General features: G+C 45.8%; 1 protein-coding gene across 1 annotated transcript; it reads left to right on the top strand.

The window, feature by feature from the left end:
* Positions 1–1,881: 1,881 nt before the first annotated feature.
* LOC309653694 (unconventional myosin-XVIIIb-like) lies at positions 1,882–26,875 on the top strand (the record flags this gene model as incomplete). The annotated part of the gene is made up of 5 exons (XM_082478537.1): positions 1,882–2,241; positions 22,444–22,642; positions 24,680–24,822; positions 25,657–25,757; positions 26,812–26,875. Coding segments are annotated over exons 2-5 (339 nt in total), but the record flags the coding sequence as incomplete, so codon positions are not given.
* Between the last annotated feature and the right edge of the window lie 456 nt (positions 26,876–27,331).

Raw genomic sequence — 27,331 nt, 5'->3', positions numbered from 1 at the left:
AGTGGTTGCTTTTGGCATTACACTATACATATGTAACTTATCATAGCCTACTGGAATCTGTCTTTGATTACTTCAAGTGAAGTTTCAAAATTTTACTTCCATTTAGGTCTCTTAATAGTCCCCAGTTTTAAAGTATGATTTTCTGTAGTATTTCCTTTATATACATTGAGAATCACATCAGATGGTGTCATAATTTTTGCTTTGACCATCATACGGAATTTAAGAAACTCATGAGGCTAATGATAGTCTCTTATATTTATCCCACTTGTTTTCACCCATTCCATTGTTCCCCTTTTCTTTCTGAAGTTGCCAGTCTTCTGTTATTTTTTTTTATGTTTGCATAACAGTAGGTGATATCTGGGCTTTCCAGTGCCATTGGATATGAGTTTCAGGAAACACTGAGCCTGGCTCACTTAATGCTACTGAGTTGGAGGGTTTGTATACGTTGGGTCTGTTGGCACAGCAGATGCTAGCAGATTAGACTAATGCTGATGGGACTAGTGCCACAGGAGGATGCATTCCCATTCAGGCTATGCTGCTGCTACAGTAGATCAAATCCCCCTCTACCCCAAGTGTGGGGCAGTGACCTGCTGCTGTCACTGCTTCTTTATTAGGCTGCTTTCGCCTCAGGTGTGTGGTGGGATCCCTTGGAAGCTGCTGCTGCTGTCAATCACAGGGTTAAATTCATTTTAGAAATACTTAAATGTAAATATATAGCCTGGCTCTTGTAGGACCTCTGTATTTGTTTTTTATTGCTTTCATACGAATTACCACAAATTGAGTGACTCAAAACATCGTAAATTTATTACCTTAGAAGTCTGACATTGGTCTCAATTGAGTAAAGTAAAAGTGTTGGCAGGATCGACAGATGAATGGATAAAGCTGTGGCACATATATACAATGGAATATTACTCAGCCATAAAAAGAAATGAAATTGAGTTATTTGTAGTGAGGGGTATTGACCTAGAGACTGTCATACAGAGTGAAGTAAGTCAGAAAGAGAAAAACAAATACCGTATGCTAACACATATATATGGAATCTAAAAAAAAAAGAAAAAAATGGTTATGAAGAACCTAGGGGCAGGAGAGGAATAAAGACTCAGCCATAGAGAATGGACTTGAGGACACAGGGAGGGGGAAGGGTAATCTGGGATGAAGTGAGAGAGTGGCATGGACATATATACACTACCAAATGTAAACTAGATAGCTAGTGGGAAGCAGCCACAAAGCACAGGAGGAGTGGAATCCTGCAGTGTTTGCTGATGGTCATTTGACTGGTGTGAGCTGAAACCTTTTTGACGTTGGATTTGCATGTGGCTAATAATTCCTTATACTGAGCTTTAGGCATGTCCTTTTTTTTCTTTTCCTTTTTTTTAAAGAGTGACTACAACTTCCCTCTTCATATTGACTTCTTGAAAAATTTGTCATGTGTTGAATTTTCTTGCCTATTCCCTACTCCAGGGCATTTTTTGAGGTCAGGCGTCATTTACAACCCAGCAGTCCTTGTGACTATTAAGCAACCATTAGCACTGGGTTTAAAGCTGCTGTTATGGGAATCAGCCACAAGGTGGCAGCATTATTTCGTTCTCAACTCTTGTTACTAGGGCAACAGAGTCTTCCTGGAGGTAGTGTTCCAAGGTTGTAAATTAGAGTGGAATGTGCTGGGACAAGCCCCCAGAAGTTTATGTCTCCTTACTTATGTTTGTTTTTTAAATTTAATTTCTATTTCTTATTGGAGTAAATTTGATTAGAGTGTTGTGATTGTCTGGCTGTACAGAATCTGCTCAATGATTCATACATACGTCTGTTCATCTTCAGATCCTGTTACCATGTATGTTACTACAGAATGTTGAGTAGACCTCCCTTGGTATTTGGTAGGTGTTTTGTCATTATATATTTTCTATGTATTAGTTATTATATAATTCATATAGTTTATATGTTATATGTTTATATACATTTAACATACATTAATCTATGTATGTTAGCCCCTTAGTCCTAAATTATCCATCCTCCCACCTTTCATTTTGGTTAACCATTAGTTTGTTTTATAAGTCTGTGAGTGTCTTTTTCTGTGGAAATATGTTCATTGGTAGCAATCTTAGGATAACATGTATAAATGATATCATAGGATATTTGTCATTCCCTTTTGACTGACTTAACCTAATATGATTATTTCTAGGCTCATCTGTAGTCCTGTAAACGGCATTGTTCATTTTTTTCCCGAGGCTACTATTCCATTCGGTACGTATACCACTTCTTCTTTGTCCGTTTATCTGTTGATGGGCATTTTGTTTGCTTCCATGTCTTGCCTATTGTAAATACTGCTGCAGTACACGATTTTCCATCCCGTGTCTTTTGGATTCTGGCTTTCACCGGTGACAGGCCCAATAGTGGGCCTTCCAGATCATATGGTGACTCACTTTTTACCTTTAAACGCACTGCCATTCTGTTCCTATTATTGGCCGTTACCAGTTTACATCCCACTTAGACCGAGAGGTTATGCTGTTCTCCACAACTTCTTCAACATCTATTGTTTGTTGACTTTTTGCTGATGGTCATTCTGACTGGTGTGAGGTGATACCTTTGTGTAGATTGGGTTTGCATGTGTCTAATAATTCCTGATGTTTTGCGTTTATCAATGTCCTTTTCATTTTTCTTTAAGATTGAGCTAAACTTACAACTTCTAATTGCCTTCTTGAAAAATTTGCCGCGTTTGGATTTTTATGGCCATTCCCTACACCAGGACATTTTTTGAGGGCATGAGTCATTTACATCCCTGCAGTCCTTGTGAATATTTGTGACCATTAACAGTAGATTTGAAGCTGCTGTTTGAGGAAACGGCCTTAGGGTGGCAACACTTCTACGCTGCCAACTTTGCTTGCTAGGGAAACAGCACCTTGCTGCAAGTTGCGCTTTTAGGTTGCAGATTAGAGTGGAATGTGCCAGGGCAAACTCCCATAAGTTTTAGCCTCCTTAATTCTTGTTTGTGTCTTTAAGTTGTAGTTTTTATCAGAGCAAATTTGATTGAAAAATGTCTTTTTTTCTAGGTGTACAGAATCTTGTTCATTTACACATATACATATATCTATTGATCTTTCGGTCCTTTTCCATGTAGGTTGTTACAGAGTGTTGAGTAGACCACTCTTGGTATTCCATAGGTCTTTGGGGATTGTATATTTTATATGTATTAGTATATGTGTGTTAACCCCAATATCCTAATTTATCCATTCCTCACACCTTTTCTTTGGCTTAACCATAAGTTTGTCTTTTCAATCTGAGATTCCCTTTCTCTGTGGAAATATGTTCATTTTTATGAATTTTCAGATAACATAAGGGACATCATAGGGCATTTGTCTTTCGCATTCTGACTTACTTCACGTTGTGTGATTATCACTAGGCTCCTCTGTGGTGCTGCATATGCCACTCTTTTATTTTTTTTCGTGACTGATATTCCATTCTGTCCATTAACCACTTCTTCTTTGTCCATTCATGTGTTTATGGACCTTTTTTTTGCTTCCATGTCTTGGCTATTTCAATATTGCTGCAGTGCACATTTGCCTGCTTCTGTCTTTCCGATTCTGGTGGTCTTAGCTTATAGGCCCAAAAGGTGCCCTGCCGCATCATATGGTAGCTCAATTTTTACCTTTTAAAGCAGCTCCATTCAGTTTGTGTTAGTGCTGTTACCACTTTACATCCCACCAGCAGCTAGAAGGTACACAGTTCTGTAAGACCCCTTCAGCATTTATACTTTATAGACTTTTTGCTGATGGTCATTTGACTGGTGTGAGCTGGAACCTTTTTGGATGTTGGATTTGCACGTGGCTAATAATTCCTTATAGTGAACTTTAGGCATGTCCTTATTTTTCTTTTCCTTTTTTTTTTAAAGAGTGACTACAACTTCCCTGTTCCTATTGAGTTCTTGAAAAATTTGTCATGTGTTGAATTTTCTTCCCTATTCCCTACCCCAGGGCATTTTTTGAGGGCAGGCGTCATTTACAGTTTTTTTTTAATTTATTTTATTTTATTTTTTATTTTATTTTATTTTTGGCTGTGTTGGGTCTTCATTGCTGCGCACTGGCTTTCTCTAGTTGCGGTGAGCGGGGGCTACTCTTTGTTACAGTGCGCAGGCCTCTCATTGTGGTGGCTTCTCTTATTGTGGAGCACGGGCTCTAGGGTGCGCGGGCTTCAGTAGTTGTGGCACGCGGGCTCAGTAGTTGTGGCTCGCGGGCTCTAGAGCACAGTCTCAGTAGTTGTGGCGCATGAGCTTAGTTGCTCCGCGGCATGTGGGATCTTCCTGGACCAGGGCTCGAACCCGTGTCCCCTGCGTTGGCACGCGGATTCGTAACCACTGCGCCACCAGGGAAGGCCAAGAAGGTGTTTTTTAACGTGTAATTTGAGCAAGTGGTTCCGTGTTATTAACATGCCCGGGGCGGGGGGTGGGGCAGTGTGACAGGCCTGCCCTCCCCTGCAGGTCTAGCTCCAGTCTCTGAAAGGCATTGAGGATTCTGTTTGAGGATTCTGTCTTCCTTTGTGTTTTCTGCTCCCCACTCTCCCTCCTGTAACCCCTTTCTGCCATCCCCACTCCCTCCACCCCCCCAGTCACACGTTGCAAGCCCCAGAACTGTTTTTTCCGTTGTGATTAAACCGTCACCTGAAGCCGCCTCCAGGAGCCTCTGATCTGAACCCCCTAGTGGCATTAACGTGGCCCTCGTGCTATTAACTTCAGCCTCACAGACTTTCCCCGCTGAGAACAGCTTTGCTGGGCACTGAGAGTCTGTGACTTTTATCTCAGTTAGGCCATTAAAAAACTGAAACATGGTTTAGATAAATAAATAACTCCTCCTTCCCTTCCTCCTGACTCTGAGCTTGGAGCTGGTGAGCTGTCTGGGGAGAAGGTCACGGGATGGGGGCTGGGGGATGTGGAGAGAGGACAAGGTAACCGTGCCTGACACGGATCTGTAACTACACGTGGACAGAGCTCTATACTGAACGGTGTCTGGTCCCTCCTTTGCTCCGAGGCATTCCCGTTTTCTGGTTGGTGTGAGGGGTGGGGCAGAGTGGAAGGTGGACCAAGGTTGCAGTAGCTTTGTCTGACTCTCTAGGTCTGTGACATCCCCCTTCAAGCACATCCCTCTTCCCCACTGTCTCCCCATCTCTTCCCTCCGCCCCTTTCCGTGACTGTCTCCCTGTGTTTCCACCTTGTTGCTTTTCTGTGGTCCCTCTGTTTCTCTTTCACCCTCTACCTGTCTCCGCCTTTTGTCTCCTTCCGAACCTTCCAGCATCCCCTGTGCTGCGGTTGGCGCATGGTTTGGGGGATCACCCTCCAACGCGGGCTGCAGCCGACTTGTCAAACTGCTTTGTGAAACAAAAAAATGTAGAAATCTTTCATTTACTTGGCCTCTGAGGCTTCGCTGGGGTGGCGGGCAATTGGCAGGCCTGCCAGCTACACCCCACACTGGTCGTTGTTTCATATTCTTAGCTATAAAAGTGGGGATACAAATGGTACCTGCTTCATAAGGCCGTAGTGAGGATCCAGCAGGAAGTGGATGCGAAGCCCTGAACACAGTGATTGATTCTCAGCAGATGCTCAATGAATGAAATCTCTTAAATGAAATTGTTTATTATAAAAATTTTTAGTCCGGGGTAAAAATGGACCAGAACAATGAGCCCCCATGCATATACATCACCCAGATTCGATATGTTTCAACATTTTGTGTACCTGCTTTGTCCATCCCCTCTTTTTGTGGTTGCCGGAATATTTTAAAGCAATTAGCAAACCCCTCGTAGCATTTCAGCCCTATGTGCGTCTCTAAAAAATCTGAATGTTTTCTCATACAACCTTAAGACCTTTATGCCGACCAATGAAAATGATGATTCTTACTTTAATACTGAGTCCATATTCAGGATTTTCTGATTAACTTTAAAATGTCCTTTTACTCTTGTGTTTTTTGAATCAGGATCCAAATATTGTTCTTGTATTGTAATTGGTAATAACATCCCATTAATCCAGAACAGCCCCCCACCCCACCCCCACCCCCAGGTAATTGACGTATTGAAGAAACTGGGCCGGCTGTAGAGTGTTCCACATTCTGGATTTCTCTGTTTGCTTTTTCGTGGTGTCATTTAAATTGCACTTCTGCTTCCTAAATTTCCTGTGAGCTGAAAGCCAGCTCCAACAGCTGGATTAGCGTGTTAGGTTTGGACTTTGTAGCAAGAGGCACGTGACACGTAGGGGCCGCTCTGCCGTCCGTCACTTCTCTAAAGTGGGCTCAGGTGCGCTCAGCTCTCCGGCTCCTCATTCAGCTGTCATCTGCCATTCGTTTCATTTTCACTGACGATCTCTGCATAAATCGATTATTTTATTAGGAAGTTAGGAAGCGGTGAGTTTGCTAATCATGCCATTCCTTCCACGTTGACTGCTTTTTACTCATCCACTTGAGCTATATATTTGCCTGTAAAGACAGTCAGGTGCAGTTGGCAGATTTCTACGACGTCTCCCGTGACTTTTAAAAGCCTCCAGGGGTTACTCCCAGGGGTAACCCGCTGAAAGAGATTTTGCAGATATAATTAAGGTTGTGTTCTGGGTGGGTTGAATTTGCTCACACCAGCCCTTTAAAAGCAGAGAATGTCCTCAGGCCGGCAGCAGAAGTCAGAGAGATTGAAGCAGGAGAAAGGTGGGACGCACCCTTGCCGACTTTGCAGGTGGAGGGGGCCCCATGAGAAGGATTGTGAGTGTGTCGAGGAGCTGAGGGTGACCCCTCCTCCTTGGCAGGCAGCAAGGGAACAGGGACCTCAGTCCTACAGCCCTCGGAACTGCATTCTGCCAACAGCATGAATGAGTTTGGGAGCAGATTCCTCCCTGGAGCCTCTAGATAAGAACCCAGGTTGCCACCACCTTGATTCTGGCTTTGTGAGCCCCTAGGCAGAAAACCCAGCAGAGCCAGCCAGGACTTCTGACCTCCAGAACTGGGAGGTATTTATTAGTGGTGTTTTTAAGTCACTGAGTTTGTGGATATTTGTTACACAGCAATAGAAGACTAATAGAGCAGGATCAATGCTTAACTTCTTTGTTTTTAATTGCCGGTTTCCAGAATAAAAAAGGTTAAGTAAATGACAGCTGCCTTTATCTTCCTCATCCTTACATAGAAATCATACGTCTTAATGGACATCAATGAAGTGGATTCCTAATTTGCTGTCAGTAAAACTTACTCATTTAGAGATTGACAAATGTCCTGGGTTTGGCTCATTGAAAGAATGGTTTTAAAGGGATACTGGTTAACAAATAGACAGTAAAATCAATTTGTCGGTTAAAATCAATTTGTATGGTTAAGATGTTTTGCTACCATTTTCTTCTGTGATATACTGAAATAATTTCATCATATGCAAGTGGGGCACATAACATTTGATAAATTCCATCTGTCTGTTGACAATCTACTCACTTCTCTGACTGCATACCCTCTCCTGTTAGAGAAGGATGTTTCCGATTATAAGGAGACTCCAAAATAGATGCTTAATTCATAAAGTATGCAAATGTTACTCTCATATATAAAGAACATCATGGTTAAAGTACTATGACGTCACATCATTATTGCCACGGAAGACATTTCATTTTCTCACACTGACTTCAGAGCTTAATCCAGAGTCTGAATATTAATCTTTTTGAATTCGTGTGAGAATTGGTGTCTTTGAAACATGGTTTTGGTCAAAACAAAATTTTGCAACTTTTACTCTTTTAAAAACAGCTTTATCGAGGCATGATATTACATGTTATAAAATTCACTCACTATGAGTGTAAATTTGATGAGTTTTAGTAAACTCTGAGTTGTGCAGCCAGCACCACAGTCTAATTTTAAAACATTTCCATGTCTCAAAGAGGCACCCTGTGCCCACTTGTAGTCACTTCCTGCTCCCATCCCCAGGCGACCAGTAATCTGCTTTCTGTCTCTATAGTAATTTTCCTTTTCTGAACATTTCATATGAGTGGAATCTTACAGGCTGTAGACTGTTAGTCTTTTGCACATGGCTTCTTTCATTTAACACCAGGTTTTGGAGGTTGATCCACGTTGTGTGTTCCGGTCTCTCATTCCCTTTTGTTGCTGAATAATATTCCATTACGTGGATAGACCACATTTTGTTTATCCCTTCGCCAGTTGATGGACATTTGAATTATTCCCACTTTTGGTCTATTACAGATGATGCTGCTGTGTTCACATTCACGTACAAGTGTGGATGTATGTTTTCATTTCTCCTGGGTATGTAACTAGGAGTGGAATTGCTGGGCTGTATGGTGAATTCATGTTTAACTTTCTAAGGAATCACTAATTGCTTTCTAAATTATACTACATTTACATTCTCACCATCATTTTATGAGAGTTCCAGGTTTGCCATAGCCTCATCAACACTTGCTGTTGTCTTTGATTCTAGCCTTCCTAGTGGGTGTGAAGTGGTGCTTCATTGGGGTCTTGATTTGCATTTCCCTAACAGTTAGTGATATTGGACATGTTTGTGGTGATTAGCCATTCTTATATCTTCTTTGGTGAAATATCTATTTAAATCTTATGCCCATTTAAAAAATTGATTGTCTTTATTTATGTTATTTATCATGTGTATAATTCACAAATACTTCCTCCCAGTCAGTGGCTTCTTTTTCATTTTCTTCATAGTGACTTTTGAAGTACAGAAGGTTTTAATTTTGAAGTCCAGTTTACAAATTTTTAGAATGAATTTTAGTGTCTTATCTAAGAACTTTTTGCCTAACTGAATTCCCCAAAGATTTTTTTCTCTTTTTCTTCTAGAAGTGTTTTAGCATTTTAGCTCTTAGATCTTTGTTTGATTTTTGAGTTGTCATGTATAATGTGAGGTAAGGGTCTAAATTCATCTTTTTTTGCATGTGGCTATCTAGTTGTCTGAAAAAAGTTTGTTTTTTTGTTTGAAGATAAAAACGTTTTCTTCCCCCATTGGATTGTCTTGGCACCTTTGTTGAAAATTAATTGACCATAAACTTAAGGACTTATTTCTGGACTCTTAGTTTTGTTCTGTTGATGTATATGTCTGTCCTTATGCTGGTCCCACAGTGTCTTGATTACTGTAGCTTTATAGTAAGTTTTGAAATCAGGAAATAAAAATCTTCTCACTTTATTCTTTTCTTTCTTTTTTTTTTCAAACTTGTTTTTGGCTCTTCTGGATCCTTTGCATTTCCATATGAATTTTAGCATCAGTTTTTCAATTTCTGCCCCCCCTCAAAAAAAAAGCCTACTCAGATTTTGGTAGGGATTTTGTTGAACGTATAGATTTGGAGACAACTGTCATTTTAACAACATTAAGTCTTCCAATCCATGAATGAAATGTCTCTACAGTTGTTTACGTCGTCCCTAATTTCTCTCAGCAGTGCTTTGTAGTTTTCAGTCTTATGTGTCTTCTTAAATTTATTCACAAATATTTTAATGTTTTTGATGCTATTATGGGTGAAATTGTTTCTTTAATTTCATTTTTGGTTGTTCATTGCTAGTACATGGAAATAGAATTGGTTTTTGTATGGTGATCTTGTATCCTACAATCTTGCTGAACTAATTTATTAGTTCTAGTAGATTTGTGTATGTGTGTATGTGTGTGAGTTCTTTAGGATTTTCTACATGTAAGATCCTGTCTCTGAATAAAAACAAATGTACTCCTTTCTTTCCAGTCTGGTGCCTTTTCTTTTCGATTTTTACTTTTCACTTTAATTTCTTAAATATTTATTAACGTTGGTCTCAAACATATTTAGCATGCTTTCAAAGAACATTCGGGTTGAAAGAATGCATAAATTATATTTGGCGTTTGGGGCTAAGGCATAAGAAATATACTTGCCATGGACTTTGAAAAAAAAAGTATGTTTCATTATAAAAAGGATACATTGGAAAGACAGAAATTGCTACCTTACAAAGTTCTTTTTTTTTTAAATTATTATTTATTTATTTATTTTTGGCTGTGTTGGGTCTTCGTTTCTGTGCAAGGGCTTCCTCTAGCTGCGGCAAGTGGGGGCCACTCTTCATCGCGGTGCGCGGGCCTCACTATCGTGGCCTTTCGTTGCGGAGCACAGGCTCCAGACGCGCAGGCTCAGTAGTTGTGGCTCACGGGCCTAGTTGCTCTGTGGCATGCGGGATCTTCCCAGACCAGGGCTCGAACCCGTGTCCCCTGTATTAGCAGGCAGAGTCTCAACCACTGCGCCACCAAGGAAGCCCCAAAGTTCTTTTTAAAAGGATTTTCTAAGCAGGCCTGTAGAAAGAAAGATGGACACAGACATGACATAGAGACCTCTTTTTTTAATTTGGTAATTATATGCAAAATACAGGACCACAGAATTACTGAAAAAAAAATAAGCGACACAGAGGAAAACATTTTAGGATTACTTTTTTGTCAGTTTCAAGGAACAAAGTTACCAGCCTATTTTATGATTATAAAATTATTGCTCGAAGTGCTCTGTGCTTCAAAACATGGTAGGTGGCTAAAATCTGCAAATACTTAACCTCTGTGCAACTTCTGACTTGAAGAGCAGAGTTAAATGATAGAACATCGAGCCCTTTTGCTTGTGGTCGTAGAGAGGGAAATCTTAACCTGGGAACCCCCCTTCAGGCTTTGTTTTCTCTTTTGTTTCCACCTTTGTTTGGAAGAGTTTGTTTGTGTCCCTGTGCAGGGCCTTCCCCAGACAAACAGCCTCCCTGATTGACAGTCACAGATGGCCCCCGTCCCACCCTGTCTGACGTGTAAAACTTCCTCCAGCTGAGAGCCACCAGCCCCAAAAGAGAAGAAAACCTGAGGGCCCATTCAACCCTGCATCAATTATCCACGGCTTTGTGGAGACTTCTAGTGAGGGAAAGAGTTAAAGATCCATTTAAACTTTCAAACAGCAGAGGTAAACACTTGACTAAGCACAGCTGATTGGATTTTCAATTGAAGAGGCCAGGCAGCCACAGGCAACGGGTGGTGAGGAACCCACAGAAATGATGGACACAGATTCTGCACTTTCAACTTGCATCTCTAGACAGAAATGCCGCCTAGAGAGGAAAGACACTGAAGAAGAGGGAAAGGCTGTTAGTCCAAACCCCACTGGTAGGCAGTCCTTTGGGCTGACTCCTTATCTGTGTTGGCTCCCACAAGCCTGGGTATTGGCGCCCCGGGTTGGAGACGCCACCTGCCCTGCCACGCAGCCTCTGCGTCTCTGAAAACTGGGGACATCTGAGAAAATTGTGGCAGCTTTCAAAGAGAGTAAAAAGGCTTAAACCAGTCCTATGAGAAATTTCGTTGTCTTTTTTGTGCGTTTATTTTAAACCAGTTTATTTGGGCCGGTTTTCCTCTTACAAGACATCATTCAGGTTCTAAGATCAGCCATGATTATCTCTTCCCAGAAAAATTCAGAAGAGCTACACTTCTGCTGGAATGGCACAATCCTTTAACATCTGCTAATCACTAGAACTATAGGAACCCTGGCATGTGACCACCAGACCCCTGATCTGCAGGCTGGCAACTCTCTCTTTGATCTTGTAGGTGGTTGCTATTTAATTTTCCCTGAGCTCTTCTGAGCCCGTGGTTGATGGGAATTACTATTGGTTTAAGACAGTGATGGCCACCTGTGTACTAAACACAGCACTAGTGTTTTCTATGCTAGTTAAAATAATGTGACCAAGCTTGCCCATCCCCCAAAAAGCAGAGCCTGAATAGGAGGTAGGCACTTCACAACTGCTATTTTCTGTCTGTCACCAGGAAAAGTTAGTGGGGAAATGAGCACGCCTCGGGGTTTTTTTTTTAATTTTTTTCTTTAAATTTATTTATTTATATTTATTTTTGGCTGTGTTGGGTCTTTGTTTCTACGCGAGGGCTTTTCTCTAGTTGCAGCAAGCGGGGGCCACTCTTCATCGCGGTGCGCGGGCCTCTCACTCTCGCGGCCTCTCTTGTTGCGGAGCACAGGCTCCAGACGCGCAGGCTCAGTAGTTGTGGCTCACGGGCCTAGTTGCTTCGCGGCATGTGGGATCTTCCCAGACCAGGGCTCGAACCCGTGTCCCCTGCATTGGCAGGCAGATTCTCAACCACTGCGCCACCAGGGAAGCCCTGGGTTTTATTTAATTGAAGTATAGTTGATAGAATGTTGTGTTAGTTTCAGGTGTACAGCAAAGTGATTCAGTTATACATATATATATATTCTTTTTCAGATTCTTTTCCATTATAGGTTATTACATGTAGTTCCCTGTGCCATACAGTAGGTCCTTGTGTTTTATCTATTTTATATATAATGGTGTGTATCTGTTAATCCCAAACTCCTAATTTATCCCTCCCCACGTTTCTCCTTCGGTAGCCATAAGTTTGTTTTCTATGTCTGTGAGTCTATTTCTGTTCTGTAAATCAGTTCATTTGTATCATTTTTTTAGATTCCATGTATAAGTGATATCATGTAATATTTGTCTTTCTCTGTCTGACTCACTTCACTTAGTATGATCATCTCTAGGTCCGTCCATGTTGCTGCAAATGGCATTATTTCATTCTTTTTTATGGCTGCATAATATACCATTGTGTATATATTGATATATACCACATCATCTTTATCCATTCATCTGTGGACGGACATTTAGGCTGCTTCCATGTCTTGGCTATTGTAACTAGTGCTGGAGTTTGTTTTTAAAAAAAGCATATAAACTATACAATTCCTAGTTAATATATCATGATACTAAAATCCAGAATTTGGGGGCAGTGCACAGGTCTCTGCTTTATGTGCTTTGTTGAATGAGACATTGAGAATCTAATATATTTTAAGTGCTCCACTGGAAATGTCTTATTAAACAAAATGGCACATAGGGGAGACTAGAACAGCGTCAGGCCACAGAGGACTTTCCACCTGCCACCAGCTCACTCTGCAAAAGGATGGATGTGAAACCCACAGACCTCTGGCATGCCAGGATCAGACAGCTGTAAGGAGTGTTTACTACTGCCCAGAAGTCTCTGAAATTCTTGGAAGGGGCTACAGGTGATGTTTCAGAGCCATGAGTTTAGATCCCACGGCAAGTGTGGGGAAACCACTCTTAGCCAAAAGGAAAGTCTAGCCAATCAGCCAACATCTGCAACTGACTCAACTTTGTAGCTGTCTCGTTGCCTGGGTCCACATAATTAAGGGAAAATACTACATGCTCTAGCAATATTAGCAAAGCTGGGGTCTTAATATATATTCCTGGAGAGTTCTAAGGACCCAGGAAACATCACCTCTACTGGAAAAGTTGACCGTCAGCTTTTTGAACTGACAGTAGAGGGATGATTGGGCGGTTTTAGGACTTTAGGAGCCCCAAACGCCTGAAATTCCAGGTGGCAGTGCACTGTCATTAATATCCCCTGGTTTTAGCTCTTTGGGAGGTACCTTTTCTGAGGGTTTTATACATTATTTTTGATTTATTTTAGTATTCCTACTTCTAGTCAAAGTCAAGACCAGGAAATGTAGAGATATGCTATGAGGTGGTTCTCGGGCTTTGTTTGAAATCTACGAAAAGTTCCGTCATTCATTCAGTAAATTTCACTGTGTACCATGCATCCGTGAATAGTACTGCTATGGGTGCCCCTATGGAGCTAACATTCTTTGTTTAATATATTTATTTAATTATTTATTTGGCTGCGCTGGGTCTTAGTTGTGGCACGCGGGATCTTTTAGTTGCAGCATGCGAACTCTTAGTTGTGGCATGTGGGATCTAGTGCCCTGACCAGGGATCGAACCCGGGCCCCCCTGCACTTAGCCACTGGACCACCAGGGAAGTTCCTGGAGCTAACATTCTACCGGGGGATTGGCGGGGGCGGGAGACAGACCAACGAATACACACTGTCCGCACAGTAGTAAATGTTGTGGAGAATTGTAGAGGCCAGAGGGGGGCAGGGCTTGCCGGTATGTGCGGCAGTTTCAAATAGGGTGTTTGGAGAAGGCACCACTTATAAAGGGATGGTTGAACAGCGTCCTGGGGAGGTGTGAGGGCTGAGCCCCTGTGTACTGGGGGGAAGTGGGTCCAGGCAGAGGGCTCAGCAGGGCAGAGACCCTAAGACTGGAACCACGTGGTGGAGGAAGAGCAAGGAGGCTGCAGCCAAGGGGCTGAGTGCGAGGGACCGCGAGACAGGTGGGGGGTGGTTGGCGAGGCTTTTTAGGCAATCACGAGGATCTCCACTTTCACTGGTCCTGGGGTGGGGCACAGGAAAGTTTGAGCACTGGGGCGGCGCACCCTGACTCAAGTGCTCATGCAGCATCGTCTCGGTGCTGTGGAAGCAAGAAGCAGGAGATGCTGCAGCGCTCAGCAAGAGATGATCCCGGCTTTGGGACCAGCGGCCAGCAGTGGAGGTGGTGAGAAGTCATCTGAAGATGGGAGGATAGATTTGCAGTGAATTGTGCTGTGGTACAAAAGCGGGTGGGAGGCACAGGGGCTTGCAGGGTACCATGTGCTTGGGTTCAGTTGGGGTCAGAAGGTGAAAGAAAGGCTCAGGCAAGAGCCTGAGGGTGTAGGGCGATGACTGTGTTCATGCATCTCGGAATTAAGGTGACTTGCTTGCTTTGCACAGTGGGCCGTCTGCTGAAGAGTATTGTCACACCCGCTCTGTGTTCTGCATGATGCTTTTAGGTCAGCCTTAGAGTTCAGAGCTTTGTCCCAACTCTGCTCGCTGATGAACAGAGAAGATTCTTGTGATTTGGTGGTTTCCAAGAGAAATCCCAGCAAAGTGTGGATGGAGGTGGGGGCAGAGAGAATTGCTTTAGTCCCTCAAAGAGACTGTTTATAACAGTAGAACACAGTGAGAGCAACTAGGACAGCTTCTTCAAGAAGCACATATTCTTTCTTCCCTTGTAAGATGCACTTACTCTCCAAAGAAATCTTTTTTTTTTTCCTTACTGGAAATATTTCACTGCTTTGATTTTATTTTTTAATTCATTGTCTTCAAAGTTTGCTCTTTCAGAATTCATTTGCTTACCATATAATCTATGACTATTTCAGAAGATTGAAATTAGGTTTATTTTGTGGCTTCTACTTTTAAACCAAGAAGTGGGTTCAGAATTGGTGATGGAAGAGAACTTGAAATAGGATAGCTTATTGGGAACATTGATTTGGGCCCTTTTCTTCTATTGTTACTTTTTAGCTTATCTCTTTCAGAATATGCCTGATTTCCTTCTCGTGAGATACCACATATCTAAGGATCCAGTTGTTACTTAATTTTTCTTTGTTTACTGATAAATATGCTGTATGCTTTTGTTCTTTTAAAAAGCAATTTTATTGAGGTATAAAACACTCACAATAAAATACATCCAATTTAAGTATAGAGTTTGAGTTTTGACAAAAGTGTGCACCCGCGTACCTGTTACCACGATCCATATATGGACCATTTCCATCACCTTAAAAAGTACACTCTTGGCCCGTTTCTAAATAGCTCATCCCACCCAGCCCCAGGCAAACACTGATCTGCTTCTGCTTCCAGTCACAATAGATTATATTTGCCTTTTCTAGAACATCCTATCAATAGAATCAAATCCTATGCACTCTTTTGGGTCTGGCCCCTTTGCCTCAGCACCATGTTCTTCCTTGAGGTTCATTATCATGTTGCTGTGTTGGGATTTTTGTTTCTTTTATTGCTGAATAGTATTCCAATGTATGGACTTACTAACACACTTCACTTTTCATGGACATCGGGTTGTTTCCAGTTCAGGGAAATTATGAGTAAAGCTGCTATGGATATTTTTCATCAAGTCTTGTGAACAAATGCTGTCACTTCTCTTTGGTAAGTGCCTAGGAGAGGCATTGTTGCATCTCCTGTGATAGGTACACACAGTATTTTTTTGTTTTTTGGTCGTACCATGCAGCTTGCGGGATCTTAGTCCCCCGACCAGAGATTGAACCTGTGCCCCCTGCAGTGGAAGCATGGACCCCTAACCACTTACCGCCAGGGAATTCCCAGTACACACACATTATGATTGTTATGTCATCTTGATGAATCTACCACTTTTATCATGGTGAGAAGTCTGTCCTGGTAATAATATATTTGTTCTGACGTCTATTTTGTCTAATATTGTTATAATCACTCGAGCTTTCTTGATATTAGTGTTTGCATGGTATGTCTATTCTCTGATCTCTGCCTTGTAATTAGACTATTTAGACCATTTACACTTGAATAATTACCAATTTAGTTGGATTTAAATCTCGCATGTATTATTTGTTTCCTTGTTGCTTTTTTCTTCTCCAGTCTTCTTTTGGATTGAGTATATCCTAGTAAGTTGTCATCACCACTGGCTTATAATAGCTATATAGCTCTTCATTTCATTTATTTTTCTGGTGTTTCCAGGCACCTCGTCTTCCGTGAACTCCTGGTGCCTTTGCCTCGGCAGGACCACCATGGTCTGCTTGGGTCCCCCTCCCAGCACCACATTTCAGAAAGTGCCTCCAGGCCAAGAGCTGACGCAGCCTGGGGTCCTCCTAGTTTGCTTCCCTTCTTTCAGGGACTCTAGCCCCTTCTGTGTCTGAAAACAGTTACTTTATATATTTTGTCCAGTTTTCTGGTTGTTATTGTGGGAGCTTAGGTCCGGCTCTGGTTACCATATTATGTTCTGAAGTGTAATTTTATTTTTGAAATAAAGTATTTGGTTCTTGGCAGGAGAATGTGTTAAATATGTGAAATTGGGACTACCTGTAAAACCCTAGATGCATAACACCATTGTTATGACTTCACAAAGTGATGTAAAGATGGTGATGATCAGTTTCCGGCTTACACATAGCAGCACGTGTAAACCTCAGAAGCAGAAGCTTTGAAAAGTTCTGTATCAGTCCCGTTTGAATGATAACAGCCCATAATCGAGCCCTTAGGTGCTCAGTGTTCTACATACAGATCTTTTTTTAAAAAAATCATCTTACGTGTGTGTTTTTTAAATTATTTATTTATTTATTTATTTTTGGCTGCGTTGAGTCTTCGTTGCTGTGCACGGGTTTTCTCTAGTTGTGGGGAGCCGGGGCTGCTCTTCGTTGTGGTGTGAGGGCTTCTCACTGTGGTAGCTTCTCTTGTTGCAGAGCACGGGCTGTAGGCACGTGGGCTTCAGTAGTTGTGGTGCGTGGGCTTCAGTAGTTGTGGCTCACCGGCTCTAGAGCGCAGGCTCAGTAGTTGTAGTGCACGGGCTTAGTTGCTCCGAGGCATGTGGGATCTTCCCGGACCAGGGCTTAAACCCGTGTCCCCTGCATTGACAGGCGGATTCTTAACCACTGTGCCACCAGGGAAGCCCCTGAGGTTTTAATTTAATTTCAATTAATTTAAATTGAAATAGCCCCATGTGGCTAGTGGCTGCCGTATGAGACAGCAAAACTCCAGGTAGCAAGGGAGCAGGGGTAGAAAGACAGCCCTGTGATGGAGCAGTCAAGGGAGCCTCCCAGCAAAAGACTGACCAGCCTCTTGCCTCACTGTGGCAGGGGAAGCCCCAGGCTGGAAATGGCAAACACTTGGCACAGGCACCACTCCTAACCATTCCTGCGCCCATGGCAGACATTGCTAGTCAATCACCACACACTTTCTTGCTAGTTCAGCCATAGCTCAGGATCCTTCTCAATACAACACTCCAGGCAGTCCCCAACTACAGATCAGTAGATGCTAGCATTTGAGAGAAATATTACTGGTCATCCCTAGGCCAGGAGGCCCATCTGGGAGGTCCAGGATCTCACCAGGCTGTAAGGTGGCTGGCAAGGGACGTGTGGCCAACCTGGGTCAGTGAGGCAACCACAAATATGGAGAGTGGAGAGGCAATGTGCTGGAGGAGCCAAGATTTTTCTATTTCTTCAAGAAACACTCAGAGCATGATTTAGGGAGAGAGGAAGGGGGTGGGGGGAGAGGTGAAGACTTGTCAAAGCCAGCTGATGTGCAAAGCATTTGAAGATTTTTATTGAGCTGGGTGCAATATTGTGATTTATGAAGAAAAATACATATTTGGTCATTCAGACCAAAAATATATATTTGGCCATCTCCCACGTGGCCCAAAGCTTAAAATATTTACATTTTCGCCCTTTTTGGAAAAAAAAAATTTGCTGACCCATATTCTAGAGAGCGTTCTGAATTGCCCACAAAAGTGGACTTGCTGGATTAAAGGAAATATGCATTGAAAATTTCAGCAGATGCTGCCCTTCATACTTGCACTAGCAGTGTATGAGATTGCCTGTTCCCCAGTATCCTCACCAACACAGAGTAATATCAAACTTTTCCATGTGGCCAATTTGATAGGTGAAAATGGTATTTCACTATAGTTTTAATTGTACTTACCTTATTAGCAGTAAGATTTAGTATTAGGGAGTAGGTATAATAAAATATATATTTGGTCTTTGTCCCTCATTCCTGGCACAAAACTTCTAAACCCCGTGGAATTTCCAGATAGGAGTGTCTTTTGATATTCATAACAAAACCCTTTCAACCACACCTGAGTTTGTGTTAATGAGGTGACTTTTGGAAAGCCCCTAAGGAAGGGGCTGGTTGCCAGGGGAACCAACCAGAATTAGAGGATTGGAACTTTCAGTCTCTTTCACCCTCCCCCCCACCCCCTTGAAGGGTAGAGGGGCTTGAGGTTGAATCAGTTAATCCTGTCTACATAACGAAGCTTCAGTGAAATTAAAAGAATGGAGTTTGGAGAGCTTCTGGATTGGTGTACACAGGGAGGTGCCAGGTGGGACAGCATGGAAGCTTTGCACCCCTTTCCCCATACCTTGCCCTGTGCGTCTCTTCCATATGGCTGTTCCTGAGTTAGATCCTTTTATAATAAACTGGTAATCTAGAAAGGAAAAAATATATATATATATACATATATATATATATATATATATATATATTTGGTCATCTCATATATATTTGGCTTTCCAAAAGTCACCTCATTAACATAACAAAAGGCACCTTTTTAAAAAAATTAATTTTTATGCGAGCGTAGTTCTGCTGTACAGCAAAGTGAATCAGCTATACATATACATATATCCCCTCTTTTTTGGATTTCCTTCCCATTTAGGTCACCACAGAGCACTGAGTAGAGTTCCCTTTGCTATAACAGTAGGTTCTCATTAGCCTGGAAGGGCGACGCTGCACTCTCCCCTCCCTTGCCAGGCAGGCTGTGCTTCTGTTACTGCAGCCCAAGGCCCCGAGAGCCTGCTCTGGTTCCTTAGGGGCCCCTGGGAGGGGTGTTTGTCACCGGTCTCTCCGCAAGCCCCGTTCTCTCGACCGTGACTGTCCTCGTTTGCGGCGTCTGCTACACGGCCTGGGTCAAAGAGCCTAAAAGTGCGGGGATTGGGACCCAACCTGGTAGGAGGAACTTGAGTCCCGTGATCCCCCTAAGCCCCTGTAACCCTGCGGTGGGCGTGGGTTCCCCTCAAGTCACGCTGCCTCCCACACCCACAGCTGCCTTCTGTCTTTGGCTGAGTCCCCTCTGGTTCCTCAAATGGCCACCAGGTGGGAGCAGAGACCTGCGGTGAGGCTGGGACTGAGGCCTCCTTGAAGATGGGCTAGAAGGGGTCCAGGCAGGGCTGGGGGCCTCTCTCACTGGGGGTCTGGGCTTGCCGGGTGGCTGGGAGCTGGGTGCGTGCCTGGGGGTGCAGGCCTCTTTTGGGGTGAGTGTGCTGTGACTGCGTGGGGTGTAGATGGGCACACCTGTGTGCAGAGGCCTCTGCAGCTGTTGGGTGCGTGTGCCCTTGAGCGTGCCCGTGTGCAAGCATGCAGGGGTACCTGTGTGTGACTGCGGGGCCTGGGTCTGCAGAATCCTCCCTGTTCCCCTGCAGCCTAAGAAGGCTGACGATTGGGATAGCCTGGCCCTTGAACTTTATGTTTCCAAAGCGGGAGGTGGCTCCGAGGCTCGGACCTCAGGACCCCCTGCCCGCTGCGTTCCCTTAGGCTGTGTCCAGCCAGTGTGGCGGCCTGTCCTACTTTGCCAGGTTTGGGGTCCTGCTGAGCCTTTTTTATTTATTGATTGATTTTAACATCTTTATTGGAGTATAATTGCTTTACAATGGTGTGTTAGTTTCTGCTGTGTAACAAAGTGAATCAGTTATACATATACGTATGTTCCCATATTCTCTTCCCTCTTGCATCTCCCTCCCTCCCACCCTCCCTATCCCACCCCTCTAGGTGGTCACAAAGCACCAAGCTGATCTCCCTGTGCTCTGCGGCTGCTTCCCACTAGCTATCTATTTCACGTTTGATAGTGTATATATGTCCATGCCACTCTCTCACTTTGTCACATCTTACCCTTCCCCCTCCCCATATCCTCAGGTCCATTCTCTAGTAGGTCTGTGAGCCTTTTGATTTGTGTCAGGATGGGGACTCATTGCTGTTCCTGGGGGCCTTGGGGTAGGAAAGGCCAACAGTGCACTGGGGGTGCTCCTTAGCTCCAGGCTGGGGGTTCGGGGAGGGGGGAGGGCCGCCACACTGGAGTTTGTGCCCCTGGTCCTGCCAAGCCACTGGGAGGGTGGATGCTAGCCCACTTGTCACCCGCTTAGCATCCTGGGCTTCCAAGGTCCTCCTCCAGCCAGGCCCGTTTCCCTGCTCCCTTTGGTGCCTTTCTACTGCCCTCACTACCTCCACCGCCCTCTTCCGTTCTCCCTGAAAACCACGCTAAGCAGACATTTGTCAAGGTCACAGTGACCTCCATGCTGCCAAGCCCAGTGGACAATTCTCCGGCCTCCTCTGACTTGACCCTCAGCAGCACTTCAGGGGCTGGTCCTTCCCTCCTCCTGCCATCACTCCCTTCCGCAGCTCAGGAATTCCGCTCTCCTGGTTTTCCTTCTGTCCCGCTGGCCCTCCCTCTCAGCCTCCTTTGCTGGTCCCTGATCTCTCCAAGTCTGGGTGCCCCATCCCTACACCTCTTCTGTCTCCCTCTTTAAACGCCCGCTTCCTTGGTGATCTCATCCAAGCTCATGGCTTTCAAATGACTCCCGTTCAGTATAATTTAATTAGTTGGTTTTTTATCATCTGTCTTCTCCCAAAGGAAAGCAAGCTCTACAGGCAGGGCTTTTTTTGTCTTAAGTCAGGTTTATTAAGGTATAATTTACATACAGTTAATGTCACCCTTTTTAGTGTTCACTTCTGTAAGTTTTTGACAAACACGTATAGTTGTGAAACTGTCTCTGCCATCAATTACAGGACAGTTCCCATCACCCCCAAAAGTTCTCCATACCCTTGTGGTCATCCCCTCCCCCATGTCCCGCCCTGGGCAGCCACTAATCTGTTCTTTTGTCCCTTTTCCCTAGTTGTGCCTTTTCTGAAAAGTCATATAAATGGAATTGTACTGCATGTAACCTTTGGAATCGGCTTCTTCCACTTATCACAATGCACAGCGCATTTGAGATTCACCCATATTGTTGCAGCTGTGAGCCGTTAGTTCTTTTATTCTATTGTATTTTATTGCACAGCTTTGTTTATCTGTTCGGAGGGGGACCAGTTGTCCTGGTTTCCGTGGGAGGGAATGGTTTTTCTGGGACATGGGACTTTCAGTGCTAAAACCAGGGTGGTTGGTTATCTTAGTTCTTTAGTTGAGGGACATTTGGGTTGTTTCTAGTTTGTTGATGAGTTTGAATACCTACTCCATATAACCAGTGACAGAGGGTTTTTTGGTGAACACAAATGTCCATTTCTCTTGGGTAAATACCTAGGAGTGGGGTTGCTCAGTTGTATGACGGGTGTACGTATCACTGTTAAAGAGGCTGCCAAGCTGTTCTGCAGAGTGGCTGTATTGTGTAGCATTGTGGGAGAATTCCACTTGCTCTGCATCTTAACCAGAACTTGGTAGTGCGTCAAAAAAAATTAAAAACAGGTTTTTTAGCCATCTTAATAGGTGTATAATGATATCTCCTCACGGTTGGCAGAGATTTCCTTTATTCGCCTTGAGTAGTGTTGTGCCCCCAGTGCCTGGGTTAGTGCCTGCTATGTAGTAGACACTCAATGAATTTTTTTTTTTACTGAGTGAATGAATGTATGGATGGATGAATGAATGAAGTCAAAGGGGCTTCCGGTATCTAAATCTGTTATAGCAAATACATAGCACACGTACCGCCAATTCCCCCATGCCCCATTCTGTTTCCATGGCAGACGTCACTCATCAATTGAGCCATTTTATCCACCTGCTTCATTTCAGACAGGTACGATCCAGTCCTTTGTGTAGCAAGTGAGATGAGCCCCATGAGCTAATGCCGCTTTAGTTCAAGCCTCTCATTGGCTGAAGAAGAGGCCAGGCTCAGAGCAGGGTCCAAGGCTGCCCAAGGACTCACAGCGAGCCAGTGGCAGGACTAGATCTCCAGGCTGGGTTCTCCCCAGAAAAATGCACGACGTCTCTGACAAGGCTGGAGTAGGATGGGAGGCATGGATGTGGATCTGGGCTTGAGGCCGGGTTGGAGCATTGTGGAGTGCTCCCTGGGCCCCGGCTGGGTGGGAAGGCTGATGCCGGTGCTCTTCCTGCAGGTGCCCAGGAGCTGCCGGGATGGCCTACCCACCCACGTTGGCTCCCTGGCCCAGCGGGTGTACTGGGCTCTGCTGAGCCAGCAGAGGGACCAGAGCATCGTGGCCCTGGGCCAGAGCGGTGCTGGCAAGACCACCTGCTGCGAGCAGGTCCTGGAGCACCTGGTGGGGATGGCAGGCAGTGTGGATGGCAGGGTCTCGGGTACAGTGGTCTCCAGGTGACGTGCAGCTGGGACGTGGTGGGGGCGGTGGCATGGGGGAAGGGAAGGGAGAGTCAGAGGGGGTGCTGGGCGGCTCTTTCTTATATCTGCTCAGCTAGCGTTCACTGAGCACCTGTGTGCAGACCCTGTGCTGGCTTCTGGGCAGGGCCACCCCTAGTCTGTTGGGTACTTTTGTGTGAATTAGAAACAGGTACTCCTTGCCTAAGACACTCACTGCCACATGTGGAACAGTCGTCACGCATTGACATTGTTAGAACCAAACACTTGACCACCACGTTCTGGGCCATCATCCTAATAAGTATACAGGCCTATGGCTATCTGATATAAATGCTGTGCCCTTAGGTGTGGTGTCCTTGTGCAGCGCACAGCCCACTGGACTGTGCAGAGGACCCGATAAGTAAAAACAGAGACAAGGAGGCACTGACAGCCGGAAGGGAGACTCAGCTGCACATCTGTGCCAGACTCCGATGCTCTGCACCGCTTGCTGGCCGAGCTGGGGAGGGGAGAGGCGGAGGGAGCACAGAGAAGGGGCCGGGGGGCTTCCTTGAGGAAATGATGTTTGAGCTGGGCATTAAAGAAAGAGTTTCAACATTGTAAATCAACTATACTTCAATAAAAAATAGTGTCAGTTGGTGATAATAATTACAATATTGATGGTGATCGTGGTAAATGCTTGCTGAGGACTTACGCGCCAGGCTCTATTCCAAGCAGGTTAACTTATTTATTATTTAAAACATCCCTATAAGGTAGACGTTATTATTATTTGAATTTTATAGATGAGGCCATTAAAACGCAGGGAGGTTAACCAGCTTGCCCAAGGCCACACAGCTCATACAGCCTAGCACCGAGATTCAAACACAGACAGTTTGGCTCCAGAGCTGTTACCCCTGGGCCAGTGTTCTCAATGTATTGTTGCCCCTCTGAGGAGCCTTTTTAGTTGTTCTTTCTCCTAATCGTCTCCCACCATGAAAAGTTAATGCCATAGATTCACCATATATTTGCTTATGCAGTGTGTGTGTATGTGTGTATATATATACAGACACACACAGACGTGTGTGTGTGTGTGTGTGTGTGTGTGTGTATCTGTGCTCTATTCTATACATAAGAAAGGAAAACTGCCCCCATCCTCAAGAATCAGTTTCTGCCCTCTTGGGGGCAGTATTCCCCCTGCTGAGAATATATGGCCCAGGCAGTATTGCTTTTCTAATAATAACAAACAATACTAACACCACCACATTTGGAGCATGTTCTGAGCACTTTACATTATTAAATCTTTTAGTCTTTGTGGCAACCACATGAGGTAAGTAAGTACTATTATTACCCCCATCTTATAGATGGGGTATCTGAGGCACAGGGAGGTTAATTTATTCGCTCCAAATCAGGTGACTAACAACGGGGAGAGGCCATATTCAAGCTTGTTTAACCATTGTACTATCCTGCTTCTCCACTGGGGTTATTCCAATGCTTTATTGATCACCTGTTCTGCACCTGGCCCAGGTTAGAGCCCTGTTAGGAGGAGCTGGGGATACAGCAAGGAGAGGCCCTCCCAGAATGTAGTTCTGCTGAAAGTGTGTGTTGGGGGAGTGGGAGTCAGGCTAGGCTGTATCCAGGTGCCTAGCACATAGTGGGTGCTTGTTAAATAGTTATGTTAAAAAGCTTGGGACTGCTGGGCTTTTTGAGCTGGCTGTGATGGGCGTTCCCCGAGAGCAGGTCCAAGAATGTTAATGCTCTGCCCTCCTCCTAGACTCCACCAGGCCCAGGAGGCCATAGGGCAGCCCTTGTCACTCAGATCGTACCAATCCTAGGTGTGTGTATGTCCCCTTCTGGGCTCACTCTTGCTCACCCCACGCCCCTGCTTGCAGCACAGGGCCAGCCCAGCAACGGAAGAGGTGTGGCTTAGAGCTGAGTTGGGGGAGTGGAGGGGCCCCTGCTGGGGCCTGGGGCCAGAATGGGGTCCTGTGAGAGGTGGGGGTGGCAGCACCCGGGCCACGGGTGATGCCCTGTCTGTGCCCCACCAGTGGAGAAGATTCGAGCCACCTTCACTGTCCTCCGGGCCTTTGGCTCCGTGTTCACCGGCCACAGCCGCCGTGCCACCCAGTGCTCCATGGTGATGTCACTGGACTTGAACGCCACAGGCCGAGTCACGGCCACCCAGCTCCAGGTGAGGCCTCTGGGTGGGAGGGAGAGGGGGCTCTTTGGGGCTGCAGTAGCCTCAGCCCCACTCAGCAGGGCCCACGCCTCCAGCTGGGACCCTGGAATGTGTCTAAATGGTCATCGCTCCCCAGGCCAAGGCCAGCTCCTCCCCACCTCACTCAGTGCCCAGACATCTCCTCCCGGAGCAGGCCGGCTCGTCTGTGCCTCGGAGTATCACAGGGATGAAATATTCATGAGTAGATACATAATTCAGCCGCTCATTAGCTGGGTCTTAAAAGCGTAAGCTGAAATTAAACAGGCACTCGCTGGCCTTCTGCGGCAGCCCGTGTGTGACAGGCACATGGCCTGTTTGTTCCTCTCTCTGAAATCACCTGGCTCCTCCCCTTCCCCCCCCCCCCCCGCCCCCGCAAACATTCTGTTTGAACAGAAAACAGGATTAGGTTATTAGAAGGGTTGTTTGTATGTGGAGCTAGGAGAATACCCAGACTCGCTGGTGCACGATAAATCCCTTTCTGTCCCGGCCCTGAAAGTCTACCGTGCATCACCATGTGGGTCAAGTTATTAAGGGCTTCGGTTGCATAAGAGTGTGTTGGAGGGCGGCTCTGGGTTAATTGTTAGTACCCTTGGATTCCTTCATCGGAATGAGCCCGTTGCATTCGTTGATTGCCTGCGTGGACTCTGAATCAGTGAGACAAAGGCCTGGCACGTTTTGATTTGGAGGCGTCCAGCCAAGTTGGGGCCTGAGGTGCTGCCTCGAAGAGTGGGCCTGGGGGTTGGTGGGGGTGTGCGGGCAGCCTAGCGGGGCCTCGTGCTGACCGGCGCCTGTCCTCTCCCCTGGCAGACGATGCTGTTGGAGAAGAGCCACGTGGCCCGGCAGCTGGAAGGGGAAGGCAATTTCGAGGTTTTCTCCCAGATGCTATCCGGATTGGACCTGGCTCTCAGGTGAGTGACTGGGCTGAGCAGGGACGGCCGAGGGCAGTGAGACAAAGGGCCTCCGCTCTCCAGGGCCCCAGCCCTGCCTCTGCCCAGAGCTGAGAGTCAGTGGAGCCCAGTGGTTAGGAATCTGGCCTCTGATTCTTGCTGCCTGGTACTGCTCCTGGGCTGGGTGAACCTGGCCAGGTGTCACCTGCTCTGAACCTCCGTTTCTTCCTCTGTAAAGTGGAAATAGTACCTTGACTGCTGACCTTACAGGATTAAGTGAGATAAGTCACATATGGCTCTTTATACACGCTGGGGGGTGGTGGTGGATGTCTGCTGTGACGGTGACATTTTGGTACAGGTTCTGACAGCAGCGTGGGAGGTGGGCAAGGAACAGCAGACCCCAAATCTTCCAGAAGCTCCTAAACTCTGTGAGAGCCTTGGGTGCACCTGAGGGTAGCTCAGGGCGAGGAGGCACCAGGTGGAACAGCAGAGAAGCCACAAGACTCATCTGGGAGGGCCTTCTGGGGGAGGTGGCCCAGGGAGTCATCTCTGCCCCTCGCTGACTCCTGGGAATTCTTGGACATGTGGCTCCCTGTCTCTGAGCCTTGGTTTCCTCATCTGTTGAACGAATGAGTAAGGTTCTATCTAGTGAAGCTCCAGGGAGTGCTCACCCCAGGCGAGGGGTGATAATTTTCAATTTGCCTCTGCGTCCCCCATCATTTGTCTCCTGCCTTCCACCCCCATCTGAAGGGCAGGCCCAACCTGTCCTGAGCCTCCTGGCTAAGGCCAGAGGGGCACCTTACCCTTTGGAGAGAGGGCAGATTAGAGAGGAAACTCCCAGTTTTCAGAGCAGGGTAACTGAGGAGTAAGGAAGCTTCTGGAAGGCCTTCACTTAAGAAGGGCCCATTGAGGGCAGCAAGTGAGGAATATTCGGGAGGCAGGGCCAGGGCCTGAGGCAGACCCCGGGGCCACCTGGGGCACTCTGTGGAGCCCCGTGCCATGATGCCCACCTGCCCTGCCAGGCCACTGGTGTGGGTGGGTCCTCCCTTACTTCTGGTCCCTTCTCTGTTTCCAGGACAGAACTGTACCTGCACCAGTTGGCAGACAGCAGCTCCTTCGGCATGGGCGTGTGGCCTAAGGTAAAGAGGAGGTCCTTCTGGGTGTGAGTGGGTGTCTGTGTCCCCATGGCCAAGATGGGCGGGTCCCCTGTGTGGCTCGTCCCTCTGCCACTGGGGTGAGTAGTTGGCAAGGGCTGGTCACGTGGGGGAGGCAGGGTTGCCTTTATGGGGCCTGGGCTTGTCAGGGAAATGAGTCTTGTGCTAATAAAGGGAACCAGGAGGTGGTTTGTGTAGAGGTAAGGGCGCGGTCTCCGGGACAGGCTGTCTAGGTTCAAACCCCGGCTCTGACACTTACTGGATGTGAGACCTCAGGCATGGACCCTAGCCTCTCTGAATGTCTGTGTCCTCTTCGGTAAAATAACAACAGAACGAGCGGGCAGGCTGAGGGGAGGACAGAGCGCTCCGCTGCCTGGCGTCCTTTGTGGGGGCGAAGGGCCGGAGGCAGGGCTCCCGAGGAGCTCAAAGGCCAGGGAAGGA

This window comes from Balaenoptera physalus, assembly GCF_965194825.1.
Source record: "Balaenoptera physalus genome assembly, contig: HAP1_SCAFFOLD_902, whole genome shotgun sequence".
Lineage (NCBI taxonomy): Eukaryota > Metazoa > Chordata > Mammalia > Artiodactyla > Balaenopteridae > Balaenoptera > Balaenoptera physalus.
This window is presented reverse-complemented; position numbering and strand designations above follow the sequence as displayed.